The sequence below is a fragment of the Lingula anatina genome, chromosome 2, assembly GCF_051362555.1.
Source record: "Lingula anatina isolate TDL-2025a chromosome 2, LinAna3.0, whole genome shotgun sequence".
In the NCBI taxonomy this organism is placed as follows: Eukaryota; Metazoa; Brachiopoda; class Lingulata; order Lingulida; family Lingulidae; genus Lingula; species Lingula anatina.
The window spans coordinates 4,961,810-4,986,682 of NC_141768.1; the positions used below are offsets into that span (position 1 = coordinate 4,961,810).

General features: G+C 35.4%; 3 protein-coding genes and 1 long non-coding RNA gene across 7 annotated transcripts in view; 3 read left to right on the forward strand and 1 right to left on the reverse strand.

Annotated features, from left to right (window-relative positions):
- LOC106160722 (uncharacterized) overlaps window positions 1-17,749 on the forward strand; it is a 25,842-nt gene extending 8,093 nt beyond the window's left edge. Inside the window, exons 1-7 of one of the 4 annotated variants that reach the window (XM_087004844.1) lie at window positions 13,205-13,305; window positions 13,959-14,227; window positions 14,574-14,786; window positions 15,018-15,101; window positions 15,581-16,160; window positions 16,386-16,542; window positions 16,839-17,749. In XM_087004844.1, coding sequence (XP_086860970.1) covers window positions 13,961-14,227; window positions 14,574-14,786; window positions 15,018-15,101; window positions 15,581-16,160; window positions 16,386-16,542; window positions 16,839-17,088 — 1,551 coding nt within the window. In that variant the 5' untranslated portion in view covers window positions 13,205-13,305; window positions 13,959-13,960 and the 3' untranslated portion in view covers window positions 17,089-17,749. Of the gene's footprint in view, window positions 1-1,304; window positions 1,454-13,203; window positions 13,306-13,958; window positions 14,228-14,573; window positions 14,787-15,017; window positions 15,102-15,580; window positions 16,161-16,385; window positions 16,543-16,838 lie in introns of those variants that run through there. The other 3 variants (XM_087004846.1, XM_087004847.1, XR_015332897.1) reach the window with 3 other exon arrangements.
- On the forward strand, window positions 1,305-12,957 carry LOC106159846 (epoxide hydrolase 1). Its single transcript, XM_087004848.1, has 8 exons — window positions 1,305-1,453; window positions 3,150-3,448; window positions 3,764-3,899; window positions 4,255-4,419; window positions 8,296-8,425; window positions 8,638-8,843; window positions 9,188-9,419; window positions 11,006-12,957. Exons 2-8 carry the CDS (start codon window positions 3,155-3,157, stop codon window positions 11,238-11,240), a joined length of 1,398 nt encoding a protein of 465 aa, XP_086860974.1. The 5' UTR covers window positions 1,305-1,453; window positions 3,150-3,154; the 3' UTR covers window positions 11,241-12,957.
- A 1,608-nt stretch (window positions 17,750-19,357) lies between the features above and the next one.
- Window positions 19,358-21,326, forward strand: LOC106159820 (uncharacterized). Its single transcript, XR_015332663.1, has 2 exons — window positions 19,358-20,421; window positions 20,599-21,326. It is a non-coding gene; the product is annotated as an uncharacterized LOC106159820 (long non-coding RNA).
- Window positions 21,093-24,647, reverse strand: LOC106159827 (uncharacterized). Its single transcript, XM_013536229.2, has 4 exons — window positions 24,369-24,647; window positions 24,018-24,068; window positions 22,728-23,807; window positions 21,093-22,482 (listed from the first exon to the last, which is right to left on the reverse strand). Exons 1-4 carry the CDS (start codon window positions 24,645-24,647, stop codon window positions 22,432-22,434), a joined length of 1,461 nt encoding a protein of 486 aa, XP_013391683.2. The 3' UTR covers window positions 21,093-22,431.
- Between the last annotated feature and the right edge of the window lie 226 nt (window positions 24,648-24,873).

Here is a 24,873-nt window from a genome sequence, read left to right on the forward strand (position 1 = left end):
AAGAAGTCAAATCTAGCCCTTTTTCTTTAGCCAATTTAAGAAAGTTTTAGCATTTGGCTAAATTGGCGAGTGTTAGCGCTACCCCAGACACCTCAACCTGGTCAACCGGCATCAAAAATACACTGGCGCTCATTGGACGCCCCGACATCTGGGAGGACCCTCTTAAAATATCTAAGACCTCACTCTCTTCCACAATAAAACCTCTCATCCAAAGCTCCTATATTTCGGCCTTTAAAGCCCACCTAGCATTTAACCATCCCTGAACACAGAGGGTAAAAAACTACGCTCCTACAGCACCTTTAAGAAAGATTTTAAAAGAGAAATATACATATGCAATTAATCCATAAACCCATAGCTACATGTACATATATACCTATGCAAATTCAGAGTGCACACAATCTGGCAATAGAAAAGGGGAGATACATGAACCCTAAAATACCGATAGAGAAAAGGCTATGCACAACATGGGCAACATGTGCTCAGTTGAAGAAGAGTTCCATTTTCTGAAGATATGCCCCCGTTATGCTCCAGTGAGAGCCTAGCTTATATTTTAACCAGGTTAGAGATATACTGGGCAGTGCAGCCCCTGAGTCCATCAGTGAACTATTTCTTACCATACTGTAATGTAATGATTTTGATATCGCAAAATGCACAACTGACTTTTTTGGTGATTGTTTTAAAGCTAGTGATATGAAAATTTCATCTATGCTGAATAAAACCTAGATAAACTGACGATGCATATCTCAATAGTAAGTTTAATATGAGGTTTAGTGTAGCCTATTCTAGTTGAATTAGGGTTTGTTTTTTTTTTTTCTTCACCTCTCTTTCCTTTCCCTGCATTAGTTTAGACATGATATTGTGTATCTAACTGTTTACGGCCAGTCAAATTAACAACACCTGTCATCACACGCATTGCCTTGTTTTCACACAAGAAAATGGCAGGGATTTTTTGTATTGCATTTGCAGCCTTGTGCTGTGTATAATACAGATGTTGCAAACTGGCAATGGCTAGCCAATGGGGCTGAGAAGATGATGACTATACACAAGGTACAGTACGCTTCAGTTCAATTTTCATCTTCAGGGTTTTATTGTCTGAATTGGGAATGTAAGAAGCTTTACAGGACATGAACATGACTGTTAAGGATTTTTTTTAAACATGTAGATTTGGTGATCTTCAGAGCTGTAAGTTTGATACAGTATGAGACCCTATCTTACGATAAAAACAGACAATTGATATGCCATTAAGATGACTTTAGACTACATTTCTATTTTGCAGTGTTATGTTGTGGCTTTTTGGTATTTAGTGGGACCAGAGCACGACGACACTCCAAGACCGTGACACCTTCTACATGTCTATAAATGGGACGAGTGGTTGCGTTTGACGTCACGTGCAAAGAGTAAATATTAGTATTACAAAAAATATTAAAGCGGCAGTAGGATACTAATGATAGAGGTGAGTCTCAACTCCAGCTATCTCTGAAACTTGTTCTAGGTTAGTTTGGGGTTTTGGGTGCTTTCCATTTCCAACAGATGCATCAAAGACAAATAAAATCAACTGTGATAGAATCTCACCACAGACAGTGTCTCCCACAAACATCAATTCATCCATCTTCCGGTGACATATGTCAGGCTGTAACAACATGAACGGCAGAACAGGGCCCATCATGAGCACCCAAAGAACTGCTCAAAAACATGGAAATAACACACAAAATGCCTTTCGCCCTTTGCAATGCAACATTCACCATTGTTGTCCGGTAGCACTGTTGTCGCAAGCACCTGTGTCCATTGTCTGCGCATGTGCAACAGCAGCATCTAAACTGGTATTATCGACTGTTTGGAACTGCAATGTGCATGGTACTGATGAGATCTTGTGACAAATGACAACCTATTATATGTAATTGTATTTTCAACAGGGAAGGTTAGAAGTACATAAGTAGCTTTTGATCAACTGAAAGGGACATAGAATTTGTGTCTTTTCCATGGATGGCTTGCATTGAGTGTCTGGGGCAATCGGTACAAATACTGACCGTTCCCAGCTAGACCCTATCGTACAAACTGTGGATCGATCTATCTCCAAAGGGATTCTTGCTTAATTGCAATCAATATAAGCAGCTTAGATATCTGTCAGGCCCACTGCTGCTGCTAGGGGTAATTAATTGTCGTTTAGCAGCTTCAGTGGGCGTGACAGACATCTTAACTGCTTAAGATGAAAGCAATTTAGCGAGAAATCCCCCTGGAGATGGATCAATCCTGTTAGATCGATCTAGGTATGGGAACCAGTATAAATTGCAAAATAATTTAAATTTAAAAGTCTGTTGACAGATTAATATAGCATTTGTTGCAGAAAATGTCCATATAAGAGTCACAAAAAGTATGAAAAATCTCCAAAAGTACATTTAAAAATTGTTTCTGGGTATTGATCATAAGTCTGATTTCTCGAAAACAAGACAATATTGAAGTTTGGTACACAGAGCGGGCACTTCAATGGGTCAGCCAGTGGGTGGGGGTGAGGGTTTCAGCATACAGATTTAAATCTATAACATATGTAGCATCTCGATCTCTATGATTTAAGTTTATTTATATGTTGTTGGACCTATGCAAGGCTGTATGTGAAGTCATTAAAAAATAGCATGGGCACATCTAAAATTGTTAGTACTGTTGCATAGCAGGAATAAAGGAATTAACTAAAACATTTAGATTTGGATGTGAAATTAAATGGCTTCAATTGAGAAATATTCTACATCACAACCCTGGACAGTAGTTCCAAAGAGGTGTTTTTGTTTTTTCTGAGAAAGTGGAATTTTTACTATGAAACTTGTGTACCTGTAGATCAAATTTTCCTCAGAGCAGACCTTTTCCCAGCAAAAAGGGTTACTGATTCAAAATCCCCACCTTGACACCCCTAGGATATGGGCCTGTAATAGTCAGCACAGTTTCCCCAGGATATTTATAACTTTAAAACTGTTAGATAGGAAGTTAAGAGGCCTTATAACCTGTGATAAGTACCTAGCAAAACATATAAGGCTAAAAAAGGAGGCAACCAGACAAGTAAGATCTGACCCTATTACACTTCATAATAGCAATTAATGTTTCAAAATTCCACTTATTTATTATTTATTTACTTAATTTATGCCAAATTTTCATTTCAGAAATAATGAAGTGTGGATTATGTTGCTGTTGTCTTGTGATCCCCATTGCTGTTTCCATAGTAATCGCGCTTGTCTTGACGGGTTTCCTTGACGATGACCCCAATCCCCCAGAGATTCAAGATGGTTGGTGGGGAAAAGGTGAAAAGACAGAAGATGACCTGTCCTTGAAGGGTATCAAAATAATGGTGACAGATAGCATAATTGATGACTTAAAGGAGAGATTGAGCAAGACGAGATACTTTGACAGCTTGGAAGATGCCAACTTCAATTATGGCTTTAGTGTGGACTATATGAAAGAGGTGTGATTATATCAGTATTACCCACAGATGTTGACTGACATTCGTTATCAGTCAAAAGTTAATTTTGCTTTATAAATACTTTGAAAATTATCTGTCAGATTTTAATTTTTTTTTAAGTTGTAAGGAACTATGTTCTTTTAAGACTTTCTATGAAAACAAAAGATGGATGCGGTAGAATTAATGACGTTGAGATATATTTGGAATATATTTCTGATTGAAATATATTTCTGACTGCATTTCTCAATTTATTTATTGATTCATTTAGTCTGTTACTAGTGTTTATCTGAAAGCACTTATGGATTGATTGTCTTTTAGGTTGTAAAATACTGGAGTGAGAAATATGACTGGAGAAAAGCAGAACTTGAACTGAATGAATATAAACACTATAAAACTCAGATTGAAGGAATATTTATTCACTTTGTACATATCAAACCTGATGTCAAAGAGCAAGGTAATAGAAATTAACTATGAAAGCCTGATAAGTTTGCGATACATTTTTTTAAAAAAAATTGTGTATGCTTTAAAATTTGGGACTTGTTAAGTATTTTCAAAACATATTTTATTACACCACTGACACTTTTGTAACTATTACTTAAGAAGATGAGAGCTAAATTATCAGTAAATTTGAGAGCCCAGAAAAGGAGTTGATTTGATAACTAAAATCCATTTCACAGTTATCTGAAACTTCAGGTATATATTTCATGCATTAGCGCACACATGCGTAATGAAAAACATAAAGAGAATGTACGAATTTTCATGATAGAGTCTTGTGTAATAATCCTTACCTTTTTTAATTTTTTTTTCAGATATTGTTGTCTGCCCACTGTTGCTTGTTCATGGATGGCCAGGATCATTTTATGAGTTTTACAAGATGATTCCACTTCTGACCAAACCTCAGAATGGGCTTGTCTTCGAACTGGTGTTGCCATCTATTCCAGGATATGGTTTTTCTGAAGCATCTCATAAGCAGGGTGAGCATGTCAAATATGTTACCAGAGGCAGAAATTGCCAATAAAATCACTCCTGCACTGAACCCCTGATGATCGCTGCATGCTGATAAATTTTTTGTCCAGATTAATCCACATAAAGATTGATACTTGTACTGCTGTTACCAGTTGATATGTAGTGGGAATGGATAAATCCGAGTACCATCAGATTTGAGTACTGATCAATTTATTTGCAATTAGACCCAAAATAAATAGCAATGACACCACAACCTATGATTCCAAATACTGACTGACTGTTTCATCATTATTATTAAATTATAAAGTGGTACTTCCTGAATTAGAGGGTGCTTAGCAGAGAAAAACATGTAAGACTATAGATCTATTATTATGTAGATTTATAGTCACATAAAAGTAAGGTGTTTCTGTGATGAGATTTTTCTATAAAACTGACCCAACCCTGAATACTTGCAGACAAAACAGGCTTCTTATATGCTCAGAACTCAGATAAAGATGTTTGTATGTGCATCACTTTTGTTCATATAGCTGGATGCAGTAGAAATCAATTAAATACAAAGATTGCAATGTAGTGACCCTCTGGCTTTTTAAGCTGTGACTTAGCTCTTAAATGCCATCTTGAAGCAGATATTTTAGGATCTGTACCTAGAGGATCATTTCTGTGGCCTTTGTTTGGAGTTGTTTCTCACTGTAACATGAGTCATTGGCTGAATTCCAACTTAACTGTGAAATTATCAGTTAAAAAACACCATTGCTTGGTTCAGCCATTTTAAGTCGCAATTACCAGTACTAGTAAGTGATGCCAGGTTCAAAAGCCTAAAATTGCCTTGAATTTTTTTTATGTACAAACACAGATGTGTCTGTACATATAGCCGTCATCTGCGTCTGTCGTTGCCATCGTCGTCGCCGTGCACTTTTACCGATAACACGATAAGTGGAAAACTGTTTTTTCTTTTGGCTTGAAACTTACAGAACTGATGAATATTCATAATACGCAGGTCAAGTTCGAAAGTCAGCATGATCGGGTCACTTTTAGGGAGTTTATGCTGTTTTTTCACTTTTTTCAGCATATATGCTGCACCGATAACTCGATAAGTGGAAAACCATTTTACCTTTTGGCTTGAAACTTACAGAACTGATGAATATTCATAATACGCAGGTCAAGTTCGAAAATCAGCAAGATTGGGTCATTTTTAGGGAATTTATGCTGTTTTTTCAATTTTTTCAGCATATATGCGGCACCGATAACACTATAAGTGGAAAACCATTTTACCTTTTGGCTTGAAACTTACAGAACTGATGAATATTCAATATCTGCAGGTCAAGTTTGAAAATTGGCATGATCGGGCCATTTTTATGGAAGTTACACTGTTTTTTCACTTTTTTTTAGCATTTGTGCAACACCGATAACACGATAAGTGGGAAACCCTTCTACCTTTTGGCTTGAAACTTACAGAACTGATGAATATTCAATATGCGTAGGTCAAGTTCTAAAATCAGCATGATCAGGCCATTTTTATAAAAATTATGCTGTTTTTTCACTTTTTCAGCATATATGCAACACTGATAACACAATAAGTGGAAAACAGTTTTACTTTTTGGCTTGTTCAAATATTGGGACTTTCATCATGTGAATTTGAACTCTCATGGTCCTGAAACTGTAATCTTATTGAAGGAGTGGATCTTCCGGAAGATGGTCAGGTTTTTAAGTTTATATTGATTGGTATCTATTTTTTTCTGTTGGAAGACCATCAAAGTGGAGGATGGATCAACAAAGATACTTTGGAATACTGTCAGAAAATATCACTGGGTCCGCTCCTGTTATTGACCATGTTAACTGTTATGCATGATTAAAATTCAGTGTTGACTGACTGTGCTATTATAAGCATTATTCATTATTGCATCAAAATTGACAAAATGACCTATTTTGCATCTTTATTTTCTGTTTTTTTAGTCTGTACATTTGACAGCTTTGCTGCCTTGTTTTTTTTTTTTTTTTGGAAAGTGTTTGTTTTTGCAAGACATTTTTTATGTACAGACACAGATGTGTCTGTACATATTGCCATCACCTGCGTCTGTCGTCGCCGTCGTCGCCGATGGCGATGCCGATGACGATGCCGATGCCGATGCCGATGCCGTGCACTTTCCTTGTAAACACGATAAGTGGAACACAGTTTTATTTTTTGCTTTTATATTTACAGAGCTGATGAATATTCATAAAACGCAGGTCAAGTTCGAAAATCAGCATGATCGGGCCATTATAGTAGATGTTATGCTGTTTTTTCACTTTTCAGCATATATACAACCCTGTAAACACATTTTAAGGAAAACCGTTAGGCCAATTGTCATTAAACTCACAGGAGTGGTCAATCTTACTAAAAGGCAGGTTGAGTTTGAAAATCAGCATAATCGGGCCATTATTTTAGAAGTTATGCTGTTTTTTCACATTTCCTCAGATTCAGTTCTTAGGCATGTTAACAGTTTCATTATTGAACTAATAAGATACGTAAAAGTGTTTGTTTGGCATTTCCTGCATCTTTGCAACATTATTAGTTGATTATGTAAAAATGATGGTAAACTTGTTAACGTGTATTGTGTAATAAAGTGTCAAAAACGGAAATAAACTCATATCATTGCAGTTTGTCAGATTCAATCATTCACTATGTTCAGAATCTCAGAATGGAAGAAATTGGACATTTAACACTGCTCTATTCATATTTTTCCCATCTCATCAATTTTCTTAGTTGATCATATAAAAACGGCAGTAAACTGTTAATTTTGTTTTTTTTTTTAAATTGTTAAAAATGGAAAAAAAAACCCATTTCAGAACAGTGCTGTCTTGTTTCACATTTTGGCATTTTCAAGTTGTGACTTTGAAGTTCCATGGGCCTGAAGACCTTTGCTAGTCACATTTACTGAATATCCATAATACTAATATTTTATTATTAAAGTTGATGGTCATTATGCTGTTAAACATTATGTAATATTGCATCAAAATTTGAAAAAAAAAACTATTTTGGGCACTGCTCCCATGATGACCATTTAAGAAAAACCATGTCATTTACTGTTCTTAAACTTACAGGAAAGAAACATGGGACTAAAATACAGCTTCAGTAGGAAATACAGTCTGTTTGGTAATTCTTACTGCCAGTTAAACAGTTATTTTGTGAAAATTAAATTTTTCACATATTGGCATTTTCAAGGTGTGACTTTGAAGTTCCACGGGCTTGAAGACCCATGCTAGTCACATTTTCTGAAAATCCATGATACGTATATTTTATTATTAAAAATTGACGGTCATTATGCTGTTAACCATTATGTAATATGGCATCAGAATAGAAGAAAACACAATTTTGGGTGCTGCTGCCATGATGACCATTATGGGAAAACCATGTTACTTATGATTGCCAAACTTTCAAAAAAGAAATACAGGACTAAAATGCAGTCTGAGTTGGAAAAGCAGTCTAAGTGACTTCTTTTTCTGCAAGTTATACATTTTCAAAGTGTAAACTTGTCACGTATATTAATTACATTGGTATTACCTGTTGAGGATAATTAAAATTTGATGTTGAATTTGCAGTTTAACATAATGTTCTTTTGCATCAGAATTGACAGTAGCCTATTTTGTGCATAGTTATTTCCTGTTTTTTGTCTGTACATTTGACAGCTTTGCTGCCTTGTTTTCTGATGAGCATTCATATAATAAAATTGACCACATAAAATTTGATAATGTTAAGGCAGGTACTTGGGTTTTACAGCAACACCTACTCTTTCATGCCTGTCATACTCTGCCATACTGTAACGAATGCCATTTTCATTTCCAAATGAAATTAAGACTTAAAACAACTTTAATCAACCATATAACTTATTTTATTTCTCCTCTAGGTTTTGATCAAGTTGACACAGCCAGAATATTTCACAAACTGATGACTCGCTTGGGACATCAGTCCTATTATGTGCAGGGCGGGGACTGGGGAGCAGCCATTACTCAGTATATGTCAATCTTATATCCACAGTAAGTTGTGTATAATTGTTAATACATATGTCATTGTTGTTGTTCCCAGTTATTAAAGTTTTTTGTCAAAGCAAATGGGTTGTAATTAAATGCAAACATATTGTTATGACATAATTTTATTTCAATGCTATAATGTGGTTGAAGAGTAGGAATGTATAAAATCTATTCAAAACAATTAATTTCAAAGTATATATTGGATTTTGTCACTTTAGGTCAGTGCTAGGACTGCATTCGAATATGTTCCAAATGGAAATGGGTGGAAAAGCTCTCTTGAAATTTTTCATTGCTGCAATGCTGCCATCTGCAATTTTAGAAGAGCAGGATATACCGAAAATCCATCCAATATGGGACAAGCTGGCGTTCATTCTGAATGAAGTGGGCTATGCATTTCTTCAATTCACCAAGCCTGATACTATAGGTAAGTTTATTTACTTACTTACTTATTATTTGTTAAGTATCAAACTTCATTATTTTTGGCTGAGAGAGTTGGGGGAGCAATAGCAGCACCAACAGCAGCAGACCAGAGCAGAACTTCATAGCTTTACTTTTTGTTAAAAGTGAAATATAACTCCAAGCAAATTAGACTGAAATTAATATTTATAAGAATGTATATAGTTATGATTACAGCCTAAAAGATTAAACATCTATGTATGGTTTCAATAGATTTGCCTTACTTTCAATTACAATTTTTTAAACATATATTTTTAAACATATATATATATATATAATACAGAAAAAATCATTGTGTCCTCTACATTTTAGGAATGGCTCTTTCGGATTCACCAGTAGGTCTTGCAGCATATATCTTAGAGAAGTTCTCCACTTGTACCAACCCTGGGCATAGAGACTTGCCTGATGGTGGTCTGACAAAGAAGTTTACCCTGGATGAGCTGTTGACCAATGTGATGATCTACTGGACCACCAAGTCTGTCACGTCATCAATGAGGCTCTACAAGGAAAGGGTTTGGAGTGACCAGACTAGTGATATGGGCAGGTGTGTTTGTATGTTTAAATCTTTGTTGGTTGGTACATGTATTTATTGTAGCACCAGGCTGGCGGTACACATGGTTTTAGTGCCGACCTGTATGTTCTGCTGGCTCTGCCGGCACGTCACCATTAGCGCTTCTTCTCGTAGACTACAAGGGCCTGTGTGCCCATCTCTTGGATTTAGGTCATGTATAATCTCAACTGTTTCCACGTAAAATTTGGGCTTCGTCGGTGCTGGGGTCATTGTAATGCACCCTTGTCCAAAATTGGCAAAATTAAATACTGATTATCTAACAAACCAAAGGAATTATGGGAAAAATTTCTATAGATGGCTGACTGAAAGGCATATGTGGAGATTTCAAATATGCCCTTGGATTTGACCTTTGACCTTTATTTCAAGGTGAAACGGGCCAAAATTTTCAAAAAAAGGGAATTTTTTACAAAAAAAATTTACTTGCACTATAATTCAGACACTACACAGACCTAATATTATATATATATATAATATTATTGGCAGGTGTTACCCATCAGGTCATCTTTCATCTCCATAAGTTTGGGGTCAATTGGTGCATTTTCACGGGAGCAGCAGCGATTAGATGCCAAAACAGAAAACTCTCTCAAATTCTGGAACCATTAATGCTAGAGACCCCTTGATTTTTTGCATTTGATAGAGCATGTCAAGCCTAACACTGGAGGTGGTCTCCTTTTTTTAAATTTTTTTTTTCCATACGGTTTACGAGTTATGCTGTATCAAAAAGTACATTGTGCTGGTGAAAGTAAATTGTGCAATACGGTAATATGCATAAAATTTTGAATGTCTGGAAAAGATAACATAAGAATTGGCGCAGCAGATAACCTCTGGTCAAAAATGACATTATTTCATGAAATTTGAACATCTGGAACTTCTGAGTGCCTCCCATTTCAAGAATTTCAACCAAAATCACCTTTTCTTTCTTTCAATTAATTTCTTCTTTATGGCACATTACTGTAATTCCAAAATTGAAACATTTAGTCCCTTATATCTGCAAAACTGGCAGAGATAGGTCCATAGTTACTATTGAAGTTAAATAGGAAGTCATACACTGGCAATATAACTGTGACCTTCAAATTGACCTTTGACCTACTTTTCATTTTTTAATATATGTTCATCTATTCTTCCTTTTTCCTACTCGAATGGGTTGAACTCCTTTTATCTTGAATGCAGAATTGATTTTTTTCTAACTGAAACCTTTTGTAATGGTTTCAAAGGCTGGTGCAGTAGGCTCTCTTTACAAAACAAAGTGAATGCTTCAGCCCCTGCCCCTCACAAGATGAGGGCCAATGAAATACTGCAAAATGCCTGAAATTTGTACTATTTTCCAAAGGTTTCTGCAGCTGCTGTTCAGTTATTGTGGAATATAATGGAAGACAATTTCCCCATATTTCTACCTTTAAAATTGTATTTTGTTATAGATTAGAATGGGAAAATGATTATTTGTGTTGCCAAGTAAGATTCCCAATGCACATTGAAAGTGTATTGCTTTGGTAAATTAACCTGCTGTGTTTCAGTTTTATTTGTGTATCTTCCTTTAACAATTTTCTTTTTATAACCAGGTACAAAGTCCGGGTACCAACAGGCATAGCATATTTTCCGCATGAAATCCCCTTTGGTTGTGCGCCTCTCCTGTTCACCACAAATGCCAAGCACCTCCTCCAGTACACAAATATGCCCACTGGCGGCCATTTTGCAGCTTTTGAGGAACCGCAGTTGTTAGCAGCAGATATCTGGAAATTTGTTAAGAAAGCAGAAGAGTTTCATAAAAAACACAATGCAGATTCTAATACTTAACATTTGTGATATTTTGGGGCAGTTTAAGCTTTATGGCAATATATTTTTTTTAAATTTATTTCCTCATTGATTTTTATTTATTTATTTTCTCTTTTTTTAGAAAGTTATGTGTTAGACATTTTATTATCAATATTCTTTTGTTTTTGTTTTTTTAATTTCACTTAAGCATACGTACATACCAGGAGTGGATTCAGGCTTTCTTCTGGTTCTTCCAAGTTTATATGAACGAGTAACTAATTTTTTTCTGTCAGAAGACGGTCACTTATAAAGAATGGATTAACAAAGATAATTTGGAAGACTGTCATAAAATATCTCTGGATCAGCCCCTACATACATGCATACTTATATTCATACATACACAAATATACCTTTTACTTATTTTATTTGTATCACTGATTTGGCAGCTAGAGAAGATTACCTCTAAGACTAATTAAGAGCCCTGTGTGGTTACTGTGACATAATTACATGCAAATTACTGATGCATCCAAACAACATAAGAATTCCATAAAATATATGTATCATATCTGATATATGTATCAGACATATATATGAATACTTATCCATACAACATCTGTGTTATCATAAAGAAGAGGATGCATTATCATTATCAATGTTTTTGTAATAATTTGTGTTTAAACAAATCATTTTAACATTCATAATTAATTAGTGAGAAATTAGCTAGTATATAAATTATTAAAGTCATTATAATTGATATTATCAACTAATCAAGTATATTTTACTTTTAAATTGATATACATTAACTTACACATTGTAAATAGCACAGGCAGTTATATATCCTCATCAAGTTTAGTCTCAAAAGCATCCGCACATATATATGATCCACTTTTGGTACAGATTGACAGTGACAGTTTTTAACATTGATAATATTTTTGCATGAGGTATATATGAAGCATTCAAACAAACTCATCTCTAAAACAGTGTACATACTGTTTACTTCAGTATGTGATACTGTAGATATTAATGGATATTGAAAGCTCAACATCATACATTAAGCTCTATTTTGCAGATTTTATACATGTGGTTGAATGACATAATTATGCCTCTTTGTATCTTTTTGAGTTTCATATTTCAAATGTCTCAAATTTACATGTATTTCAAGAAATATGTATTTGTGCATTGTTTTTTCCCCCATATCTTGGTTGCATTTATTAATCTAATTCATCTTAAAAGATTTAAGATTTCAAGGAGTGGTCATTTTGACCTTTATAAATGTCTTCAAAATTTTGCAGTTGTAAGTTTTATCATATGTGCATTATAAAACAAACATATACAGGTAGCTACATGTATAGATTTGTACTGTATGCCCAAGCAAAGCCAATTAAGGGTCTTATTTCCTTTCACTGGACCCTATTTTTAGTACTTCATGAGGGACTATATACTGCAGTATATATATATATGTTCTCTTTGTTTTATTTTATCCAATTATCTATCCAGGCATTTAAGCAAGAACTTTTGATTTGCTGATAAGTACTTACAGTATAGTAGTACATACATACAGTTTTAGTACAGTACAGTACATACTGAGTACTCTGTATGATTGGTAATGTACAGTACTGTATGTGCATTTCAAGAGTTAGAAAATGAGAAACATACAAAAATATAAACAAATAAAATAAATTGACAAATTAATAAACTTAAACAATTGAAACGATTTTTTCAAATATATGGCTAAATAAATTTATTTACAGAAAGATAATTTTGGTGTGTTTTTTTTTTTTTTTTTTTTTTTTCGGTATATTTCTGTTGAAGAAGAATGTTTGCAGAGGGCATTAATTGTAACTTAGAATTTCACAAGAGGTATATAAAATGCATTTGTAGCCAGTATGAGAGACAGCCATGCACACTTTATAAACATTCTCTTTGTCATCCCCTGTGGGATTTGTTTCCTGACCTAATAACTGACACCGTTCAACCCCCCCCCCCCCCCCCCCAAAAAAGAAAAGAAATGATCTGATTGTATGACGCATGCGCACACGTGTTTTCCTGTACTACTTCACGTCGTACTTCACCTTGCTTGCATGATAACATTTCAGCAGGGTGACAGGTTTGTATAAGTTCTCAAATTACGCATTCTACGTAATTGGTTGATAATTTGGTGTCATTTTTATGAAAGTTATGTAATTAACTTATTTTATGTGGAAGTGCATCTGTGATTATTGTGGAATATAGGGGGGTCGTATTTTGTGCGTTAAACGTTTACCATAACTTGCGTAAGTGTTGCATGTAAAATTTCATATAATAAATAGTGTTTCTTAAGTTTGACAAATTACCGTGTTTGAGTATTTATTTATCATTTTCAGGTTCGCTTGTTTCACATTTCTGTCTAAACCCACGCAGTTGTTTCGGTTCTTTATGTTGCGGTTAATGTGTTCGAGGGGACCGGTGTTCGAGATGTATTATTTACATTGCAACATAGTATCTCAATTACGGATAAATTAGAAATAGTTTTCCATTTGAATTGCAAAATCATGTGAAATGCGTATATTTAATTGTTGTCCTTGGCCTCTGTTTACCTGATAATTAAATATGAATACTCAGATGATGAAATTGTGCACTTTTTTGCACACTCATGCAGTCTGGTGTCTACATGAACACTTCATTTATTATGGTCAAGTAAATCATGCTAAAAGCCGTTTCATACAGTGGTAATTTGTTTTATTTACTAAATCTTTCATGTCTTGGATACTGTACTTACAGACATGTCCCTGTCATCACAAACTGTTCTGAAAGGTGCCTTGCTGGCAGTCTCTCTGTTTGGTGCAGTGCCCTATGCTGTAGCCATACTGTGTAACTTGATGTATGGCTGGCCCCAGGGGAAGAACAAGTACAGGCGGGCACTTGACCCAAAGAAAGTGTATGCAATGAATTATGCTGTATTGCAATCCCTGTCTGATGTCCGCCATGCTAAGTTGTATTTACAGTGGAACTGGTTTTACTGGACTGCAACACCAGACCAATTGGTGAAGGTATTTAATCAGACTGTTCTTATTTTCCTAAAGTGTAAAATGTTGTTTGCAATTTTTCTTGTGTTTTCTCAGAATTCTTTCTCAACAGCAAAAATGATACCAGTCATAGTTTCATTTCAAACTATTTGTTTGATATAATAATAATGTTTACTACTACAACCTTTGGTAGATTTTCTGCAAATGGTAAACTTTTATAGGAACTGCATATATGCATGTAACCTTTCTGTATTCATAAACATATTTCGTTAATACTGCATGTATATGAAAATGAACAAGTCGATAAGAGCTCTCCACATTAAGTTCTGGCTCATATCCTTATCACTATATTACTGTTTTCACTCCCCAGGAAATTCACTTTGGAAGTAGCGACACCAAGCTTGACCTTTATTATCCAAGCAAAGGAAAGGCAGCCATAGATAGCCCGTGCCCTGTGGTAGTGTTTGTATATGGAGGGGCCTGGAGCTCTGGGAGCAAGAACATGTATGGGCTTCTGTGTTCACAAATAGCAGACAAGTTGAATGCTTTAGTACTGGCACCAGATTATTCCAAGTATCCCAAGGTGAATGAGTATATTTTTAATAGGAGTTATTTATAAACACAAAGAAGTTAATGTGATTGCTCAGAAATTCTTGACTTTCTAATTTCTTCATAAACCACTCTTTTGAGTGCTTATATTCTATTGTTTCATATGAATCCTGATGTTTTTGTTCAGATTAATATCTTTGTTATCTCAACAGTTTTGATATTAACTTGTTATTAGACACTGATTACATGAATTCATTCATTCTAGGGTTATGCAGATGATATGATGCAAGATATAGTTGACTGTTTAGCTTGGATACAAGAAAATATAGAAAATTACAAAGGAAACAAGGTATAACTTTATTTCAAGTGCTTCCACTTTAGCGCATCAGATGTATTTGTTTGCAGTGTGAATTTGATTTTTAGTCAAAATCACTATAAAATATATCATATACAGGGTAGAGCCTGAATAAAAGTATCAACAAATTTGGCTGGCGGAATTAATTAGTTTAAAGTACTCACAAATAACAAGTTTGATCATTTTCAGGCGAAAAAAAAACACTATTTTAATACCTTTTATTTCCACATTTTTTCACCACTGGCTTTTAGCAAAGAGAATGCTTACATGCACAATTCATTATTTTAAAAGGATATGTGGTGCCTTTACATGCTACCCAAAAAGAAAATGGGAAGATTTCAGCAACATGTGAATGTGGTTTCGGCAATCAATTTTCTTATGATTTACTACCTATTTAGAAACTCCTGAATTACATTTCTTTCAGACATTTCATTGTTTCAGTTCCTTATGTTGAGGTAAATTCTTTACTTCAGGATCAAGTTTTGTTAATAGGCCATTCAGCAGGTGCACATCTATGTTTTATGTCCATATTTGAACTCTTGTTACGCTGCCAAAGTGAAGAGTCGCCACCCATATCTCCCAGTGCTGCCATGCGACAACTGTCTTCATCATCAGGAAATGGAATCAGGTTTGAAGAGAAATATTTTGACGGGAGTAATGGTGACAGCAGTGACAATAACAAACCTGATGACAGTGAACAATGTGCAGACAACTCTGGCTCCTTTTTGTTAGTTGAAGGAGAACAGAAAAATGAACAGAGCATGGATGAATCCCAAAACTTGAGATCCTTAGTTGAAAGTGTGGTTACGGATAATGCCACAGCATCTGGAGAGAAAGAAGATAGTGAACAACCTGAAAGTAAATCTACAGGCTCAATATATTTTGTAAAGGAAGAGGACTTGCAAGATGAGCCTGTATTATCTAGAAGAGTGCATTTGAAGGAAGAGGCTGGTGGCATACCTGTGGAGGAACAAATGTTTTTATCAGAAAGCAAAATGGAAAGAAGCTCATCAGTTGCTGCATCTTTTCTTGGTTCAGTCAAGGCAATCATTGGTAATTTGATTTTTGTTAGTTTAATATAATGATGGTATAGAACAATTTTAAAACATTTAGGTATAATTGTAAAGAAATTTTGAGAATGATATTCATACCTCATAGTAATTATGCTTTGAAGACTCAATGGTGTACTAGTATTCCAAAAGAAATTGATTCAAAACAAAATTGAAATTCAAAATTTAATCCAAAGCTGGCAGTTTCAATGAACACATTTTTTCCCAGGATTAGCAGGAGTTTACTCTATCAGTGATCACTTTGATCATGAGTACTATAGAGGTGTGGAGGACATATCTGCTATGGCAAGAGCCATGTATGGACCTAACCACTTTGACAGACTATCTCCTACACTAACTGTGAGCCAATTTAAACATGGTGCAAGGTATGTGTTAATATATCTCTTAGATTAACAGTGCTGAGACACTTGGGATACTGACGCTGCCAGTTTGGAACCAGGGCATCATCCAAGTACCCTGAGTTTTAGATCCAACGTTGGCCAGTTTGTTCACTTTTGAGTTAACTTGTATGTAACAAGCATTATACTGTGTATATATATATATATATATATATCAGTCATTTGATACTTGCAAAGAAAATTTGCAAGTATATTGCTTGTTAAAAATCTTAGCGAAAGGTTGGTTTTGGCATCTTTTTATATATGTGTCTGTGCATTTCCAGTTTACCAATGGCAGTGTTGGTGCATGGGGATGCTGACACCATTGTTCCAGTATCGTCTTCAACAAAATTTGCCGATGCCATGTCACAGCTCTCTGGAAGTGATGTGACTGTCCATGTAATTCCTAAATGCAACCATACAGATGTAGTCTTGGATCTGATGGTGCCTGACAGAAAATATTACAACACCATCATGACCATTATTGTGGAGACTGCAGAACAAGCATTTCAGACGAGGGCTGTTAGCCAATAATTAGCTAGACTAGATGAAACTAAAAACACACAGAAACATATTCAACTATTGACAGGTAGATTTAGTATTTGGCTGTGTTCACAAGAAGGTCCTGTTAATGGGGACAGCTGCTGTTTGATTACAATTTAGACTGCTGGTGTAATAGAGACCAAACCACTCCTGGTCTGTTGGTGAGAGAGGAGTCTTTTTTTCTTGTTGTTGTTGTTGTTCATTTTCACATGCACCTTTTTTTAGGATCACTCCAATAATTTCAGATTCCAAGTCAAAAGAACTTGTACTCATATCCATTTGCAAGTTCAATAACAAGGATCAAAGGTTTTGATGTTGCTGTTATGCTTAGTACCTAGTGTTTTTTATACTTAAATGATAAATTATGAAAAATGGTATGTGAACTGGTCTAACGTAAGGTAGTTTAAATATCTTGTTAAATTCCAGATGGGCTTTGAAAGTGAAATGTTGGATAATTTTTTGGATAATTAAAAAAACATCTAAGTTGCTAATGCCTACCATGTGTTTTAGATGATTATGTTGTGAGCAGGAAATGTTCCTGAGGTATACGTGATTGCATTTTTGTTTGTTTATTATGTGTGATTGGCTGACAGAAGCCAGAGAAGATTGTCATTCCATGTGATGGATGTAAAATAAATTATTGTTAATATTATTATCATTTCACATTTGCAGTATTTCACAGGTCATCTGAAAGGACTAGGCCTACTACACTAGTGAGGAATTATTAAAATTATTTACTAGTAATATATTTTTACCTATGCCTGAAGCAAAAGTTTAAATTTGGATGTTATTTCAACAGCAAGTTTTTTTCTGAATTACGAAAAATAGCTTCATCATAATTTTACATGTTCAATCCTGCTTTGGTATACGTACCTGTATGTGGACGAGGTAAACGTGTCAGTGCAAACCTGGCGGTGTGTGATTGTAAAACCAAAGTTCCTTTTTTGGGGCGATTTTATAAACTGAACTGGCAATCGCCTAAGTCAAATGACAAAAAAGTCATGAAAACTCATTACAAACATATGTTCATACTTGGAACTCGTTAAAATACGTTCCATGTGTAAAATCACAATGAGAGATGGCGGGAATTTCCGTAGGTGCACACTGTACGCTAGCTGCAAAAGAACGGGTTTGATACATGGGGGCCAGTACACTGTACACACTCGATAGAACTACCCTCTACCAGGGTGGCAGATTATATAGGGAAAAACGGAAAAATTGACACAGAGCCAAATAACTCTATTTATCTAGAGACATATCTGTGAATACCCGTGAAAAATCAATGTGTCGCCCTGGTAGAGGGTATGATAAAACAACGATGAAAATTATCAACTTAAAGCCGACCCTCCATCACTCGAGTGCCAAATTCAAAAATAAGCTATGCCATTTAAAACGACTGATTTCATTATATTTACAAGAAAGCAACAAGCATTTGGTATAAGCACAGGCCATCTGCTACTAGATGGATTTTATCTGTAAGTCAAAGCTCTGCCTACTGCCCTTTCCAATACTTTGTGTACGACCTGGTTATAAAATTAGCTACAGCAACCCTGGTCTAGTAGACAAAACGATCACTAATGCGCGTGAATCAGCCTTCAACTGATATGGTCATATGTATTATTTCTCTATTTGAAGGACATCAACGCTAATCTAATCTAATCTAATGTAGGCCCTAATATATTACAATAGATATTGCGCTTGTCACATTTCTTTACTTCAATTTTTCAGTTTCAATTTTGTTTATAATATAACCCACTTTACCAATCACTTGGTGTCCAATTGAACTAACAACGGGGTGTCATAGGAAAGCCAATGGACTTAGTAGCATCAAGGAGTTATAACTCCTTGGTAGCATCAACGTTTGACCAATGTTGTAAACCTATATTGGTGCGTTTCACGCACCTCAAACGAATTATTTTAGTCCAGCGCTTCATGGCATGATCGTATTCCACATTTCAAATTCTCTTATAGAGAAAAAAAAATATGCTGACTGGGGTATCGTGCTTTTCATGTGCATGTAGCAGATCTGGAAAATGAATTTAACTATTTCAAATACTTGACGCATTTTAAATTTGCAAGGTTGTTAAATATGGGTATTTAAATATTTTTGGTCGCCGTCCATTAATATTGTATTTTTCATACGGTAAATCTGTGTTTTGCAGCATCCAAAATAAAGATCGCTTTATCTTATCGATATAGGTCTACCTGCAGTAGTACCTGCGCTGTTCGTTAAGGGACCATTTTATAAGGAACACAAGTTTTAGTACTTAACCTTACTTCCAGCCCAAGTGCGACATTTTTTATTTGCATCGCAAGAGTTTAAACATAAATTATATATGGGGCACATTCTACACATAAAAGACGCGTTAGCAAAACTCAATGTTTTGATGAAGTGGGTGAGAAGGCTTGGTTGAGCCTATTGAACAAATATAATGCGGGTCACCTGACGCGTAGATTGACACAGTGGGACTCGATGAATGCCTCGTCCGTCAAGCGCCATGTTGTACCTGTATTAGGCTTATTACAGTGGGTCGCACCAGGTTTGATTACGTTTTTGTATGTTATACGTATCATACCGTGGCACTGATGAAGCTCCAAAGTTGGGCAGACGACTTAAACAATTTAACATTTTAACATATGTAACTTTTAGAAATTTGACAGAAAGGAAGAGGCTAAGTGAAATAGCGAAGGATAGGACCTAACTTGTTGCTACTGTGCTCGTATATACAGGGCCTCGCTAGATATCCTTGTAGCTGTGCATCAAGTTTACGGTCGCAAGTCGGACGATGCAAGTGGTCTCCAGGCTGCTCAAAAACTGCTTAAACAGTTAAATTTTTGTTGTAAAATACTAAAGGAATTTTGACACAATGGGAAAAGGAGTGGATCCACACCCAACAGACACTAAACTGGACGAAATCGTCATTTTTGAGAAGAGTCGCTGCGACGAAACCATTGCGAAATTTAAAAGCTACATTTAACCATTCACGACTAGACGAGTCACACGATGCAACTGGCGGCGCACTAGATATATCTGAGGATATAGAAATAGATTGTGAATATACACCAGCAAACAGTGACGAGATAGTAGGAGATAAGAAAAGTTCCACTGACGCGGGCCATGCTCACATAACTACATTGGAAACGTCGCTGGAATCAGATTTGGATAAAGAGGGTGATACAAGTATGGTTGAAAAACTGTTCTCTCTTTCTCTCACTGGGAAGAGAAAATATGGAAAACTAGAGGAGGGCAATGCAAAAGATGGTTCAATTCCAATTAAAAACAAAAAGGGGTGGAAAAGGAAATCCAAAAAGAGAGTGAAAAAGGTGAATGATTTGTTTTTGATAATTTATAAATATACTTTATGGGACTTAAATATATTAAAATGCAGAAGCTACGTATTACAAATACTATTTTTTGTATTATGTACTTTAACATTTTTTGTATTAGAATGAACTCACTGATAAATAATCCTTAGTATATTTGACTATTCTTTTTTTCAGCTTGGCAAGCGTATGAAGCGGGTAGCCGTGTTGTCCTGGAAGGGTTTGGTCACGTCGTTTTCTACCATGCCATCGTTCACTGCTTTTTTCCCAAATAATACATCCTACACGACAAGTGCCTTCAGAAAATAATTCTCCGTGAAAAGATCTAAAAAAAAAAAATGCGTGCATATATTTTGTTTATTCAAAAGGAGCTTACTTTGAATAATGCGTACTTTACATTGATGAGCCATTTATATTCCGTGTGTCTCGCTCTGCTTGCGAAACTGAACTATTTGACATTTGATCTCAAGTAAATCTCTTCACAAAAAAGTAGATATACATAAACGTATATGTACACACACACGACTATGGGATAAGAAAATGCTTTTTTTGTGTGTGTGTGTGTGTGTGGGGGGGGGGGGGGGTAGTGAGTTCTGAAGGACTGGAAGAAGGCTAACACTTTACACGAGAGAAAAAGAGAGAGATTGCAAGCCTGAAACAGTGGACGCTGATCCAGTTTACCAATAACTTTATTGTTATCCAAGAGAGCCAAGTTTAACGAAACTCAATTTATCAGTTTGAAAAACAAAGGACAAGATCTGATATCAAGTTGTTTTTGTTGCGTCAGTTTACGTTCATGCTATGTAAAGAGATAAAAACACTTAGAATAATGATAGAACCACCGTTTCTAAAGAATGCATAACACATTTTATTTGAGTTAAAATAAAGTGTTTCACAAAACTGAGCATTAGTTGTACCCCAAAACCATTTACAGAAAATACAATGTAGACTAATGAAATAATGTATCGACTTAGACAAAAGCTCGAAGTTGAAACGACTAGAATACATACAGTCACGTAGCTCGTGTATTAATGTCTCAAAATATTTGAAATATCAACTAGTTGTACATAACATCAAAAAACATATTAGTAAATGTATATATATATAATGCTGACAGGCATTGATAAAGGCAGCCTGTATGACAAGTTCAATAGAAAAGTAAACAGCTTGCATAGAAATGTTTGCACAAGTCAAATATTACTAGGTCATATATACATGTAGATAACGGTTTGGACTACAAAGTTGACAACAATGAAATATAAAGGGCTTGCAAATGAAAATACATCATAAAATGGAACTAATAATATAAAATGTGAAAGAGTTATCCGTTTTTGTGCATTAAATACTGCCTAATCTACCAGAAAAAATCAATTTTCTGACAAAAATTTTGTTGTGCAAATTTAATCTGATGACTTTTGATAGATTACCCATATAAATATAATAGTACTTAATAAATTGAAAAAAAAAATGCAAATGTCACTGATTGCAAGTTATAGTTTCATTAATTATATATATAAATCAGCTACTGAAAAACGCAATACTGCATCAAAACAATGAAAAAATGTGTCCTGAAAGAAAAAACTTTTTGATTTTCTATACATGCTGTCAAACACTGATAAAGGACCTTATTGTATTATGATCACTTTAAATAAATATCATACATTAATCTCATTTTACACAAAACAAAAATATATATAGAAACTAAAAATATTTGCACAAATTAAAGAAAACAAATCAAATTGCAAAAGTCATTTCATAATATGCCACAAAATAATCACATTGCATTTGTTCGATTTTTAAGTACAGAGTTAAATATCTTGTAATAATTTGTAATCTCCATATTATTAATGCTGACTATAAAAGCTTTCATGTGCTTTTTGAATGGGAAGACTGTTAATGCTGTTTTATATTCTTGAATGAGTAGGATTAGTTGTCAGTTAACAAGGCAGCCCTGGCACGTCCAATCTTTCAACAAGGCCATGCTGTAAATTGGTATCTGACTTGTTCACATTACCAGTTATCCAGAAAGTCAAACCCAGTTCTTGCAACACCAGCAGTATCCTGAAATGACACAAACATAGAATATCAATAGGCAAAAATACATCTACCAACTAAGTTTGTCTCCACCTGGTTAACATGCCCCTTTCTACATAATGTTAACATTTACTGACAGTATTGTGAATTATTTTTCATGTACATCTAATTTGTTTTTATAAATCTTAAAAAATACTTATCTGTGTTTAAAATAATCAAATAATTACATAATTTGAAAATATAAAAACTTTTCCTTCCAGTCAAATAATCACCTCAGTTCTACCACTGGATTCCGTCTCCATGTAGGCATCATTTTCCATGCTACTACTGCGACTGCGGCTCCTGATGGAGGACTGGCGTGAAGGGGTTCTACTGGGGACCTGTCTGAAGGAAGACCTTCCAGAGGGGCTCAAAGAAGGTGAACGTCCTCTTAGGGACCCTTGACGAGAAGAAGAGCGACTCAGTGACTGTGGCGGACTGTGGAAGGAGCCACGCAGACCTGACATGTCTCGTTCTGGTGTGCGTCTAATGGAAGAATGTCTGGAAGGGCTTCTGACCAGCACAGCAGTGGAATCCTGGAAGCTTCTGGCAGAAACTCTGTTAGTGGCACTTCTTACGAAGATGTTTTCTATTGCATTTCTCATGGATCCTTGAGTAGAGGAATCTCTGGTAAATGATGGCTCAGGAGATGTTCTCCTGGAAGACCGCTGGGATGAAGTCCTGCTGAAACTTCTTTCTGGTGTTGATCTGAGGGATCCTTGCTGTGTGTTGGTGTACATGTCTGTTGGATGGTAGGGACCTCTTGTATCTGAATTGGATGACCTTGATCTAACAGAAGACTGTCGAGAAGGGGGTTTGTCGGTAAAAGATGACTGTTGTGATCTAACAGATGCCTGACGCGATGGAGACTTCCCTCTAAAAGAGGAATGTCTAGATCCTGGACCCATGCTCTGGCCTGGACTAGAATAATCTTCATAAGGTCTGTCTATAATGCCAGCATCTCTTGGCAACATTTCACCAGATGTCAGCTCTTCCACAGGACTTGTATACTTGTTTCCTTGAACTCCTTTCTGGAAAGTAATTCCAAATCTTTGAAATACATCATCTAATTCTTCATGGTGTTCACTGCTTTGGCTGCTGGGGTAGCCAGAGTCCATAGGCACTGATAGACCTCTGTCAGACAGAAGAAATGGAGACTGCCAGATGCTTTTCTCTCGTTTCCAAGGAACATCTTTGTTGCCATCTCTTTCTGTGGAGTTTTCTCTTGATTGGGATATTGCACCTGAAGACCTTTTTGATTTCTTTCCTTCCTCTTCGGCACCAATGTCAAGAAGGGACAAATTCTGTATGCTCTATAAAAAATTATAGTAATAATATCAAACTGAATGGGTGGGTCGAGGCATCTAATTTAAATAAGTCTGTCTACTTAATTTTTCACTTAAAAACTGATATTCGAAATCTACTTCATGAATTATATGCATCATCACCTATTATTGAAACAAATTATGAAAAAACTAAACATGGAAATTTTACTTGTCCACTGTATTTCAAAGTAAGATTACCTTTGTTTCCCAACTGAATGGACCCGAGTGCTCATCCTGCCATGTCCAACCCTAAAGAGGAGAAAATATCCATTTTTTTAACACAATGTGACATTCATATATCTAATGAATAGCCATCTGGGTGCTGCCCTTATACTGTAAAAACAACAAGTTTTTATCATTGTCCGTATTACAGTCTTTTTTTTTTACTTTATTTATTTATAACTTAAATTTTTTATTGTAACATTTCTATCTTTTAGTCTTGCCAAGTCTTTTTTTTTCATTATTTTTTATTGCATATCTCCAAAAGAAAAATACAATTTGATAACTAAATAAACATCTCCTTCACTCACTCTTCTTTCACACACTTACTTCATTGTCAAAATCTATTATGATTTTTTCTCCACAATCTATTTTCAATTTAGGAAACCACTGAGGTACTGGAGACGGGCTTGGGTAGTCCTGATACTTTTCTTCCACTTCGGGGCCGATGAAATGTTGGTCTATCAACTTTTCCTGGTCCTCAAACGAAAAGTTGTCCCAAGCCTTTCCGTACGTATTTTTCACCTGGCTCCGTTCTAGCATGATCTTTCTTGCTAAAGGGTTTATGGAGGAAAAGTAGCTATCAATCTTTTCCTCCAAAGACCCCATCTTTCTGTCCGATTTGTGGAGAAAATCACTACACTGTTATCTGTCACAACATCTGGCATCCCCCTGTCCTGGCCATCCTAAATAAGACGATAGGTGGCGATGAGAAAAAGATGGACATTGATAGAAGTTTTCCTAATTTTCTGCAGTATGCACACATGCTCTACCCTGATTCCTTTATAAAGACCGATTACATTTGTTTTGAATAGGATTATTTGTCTATGTCCGG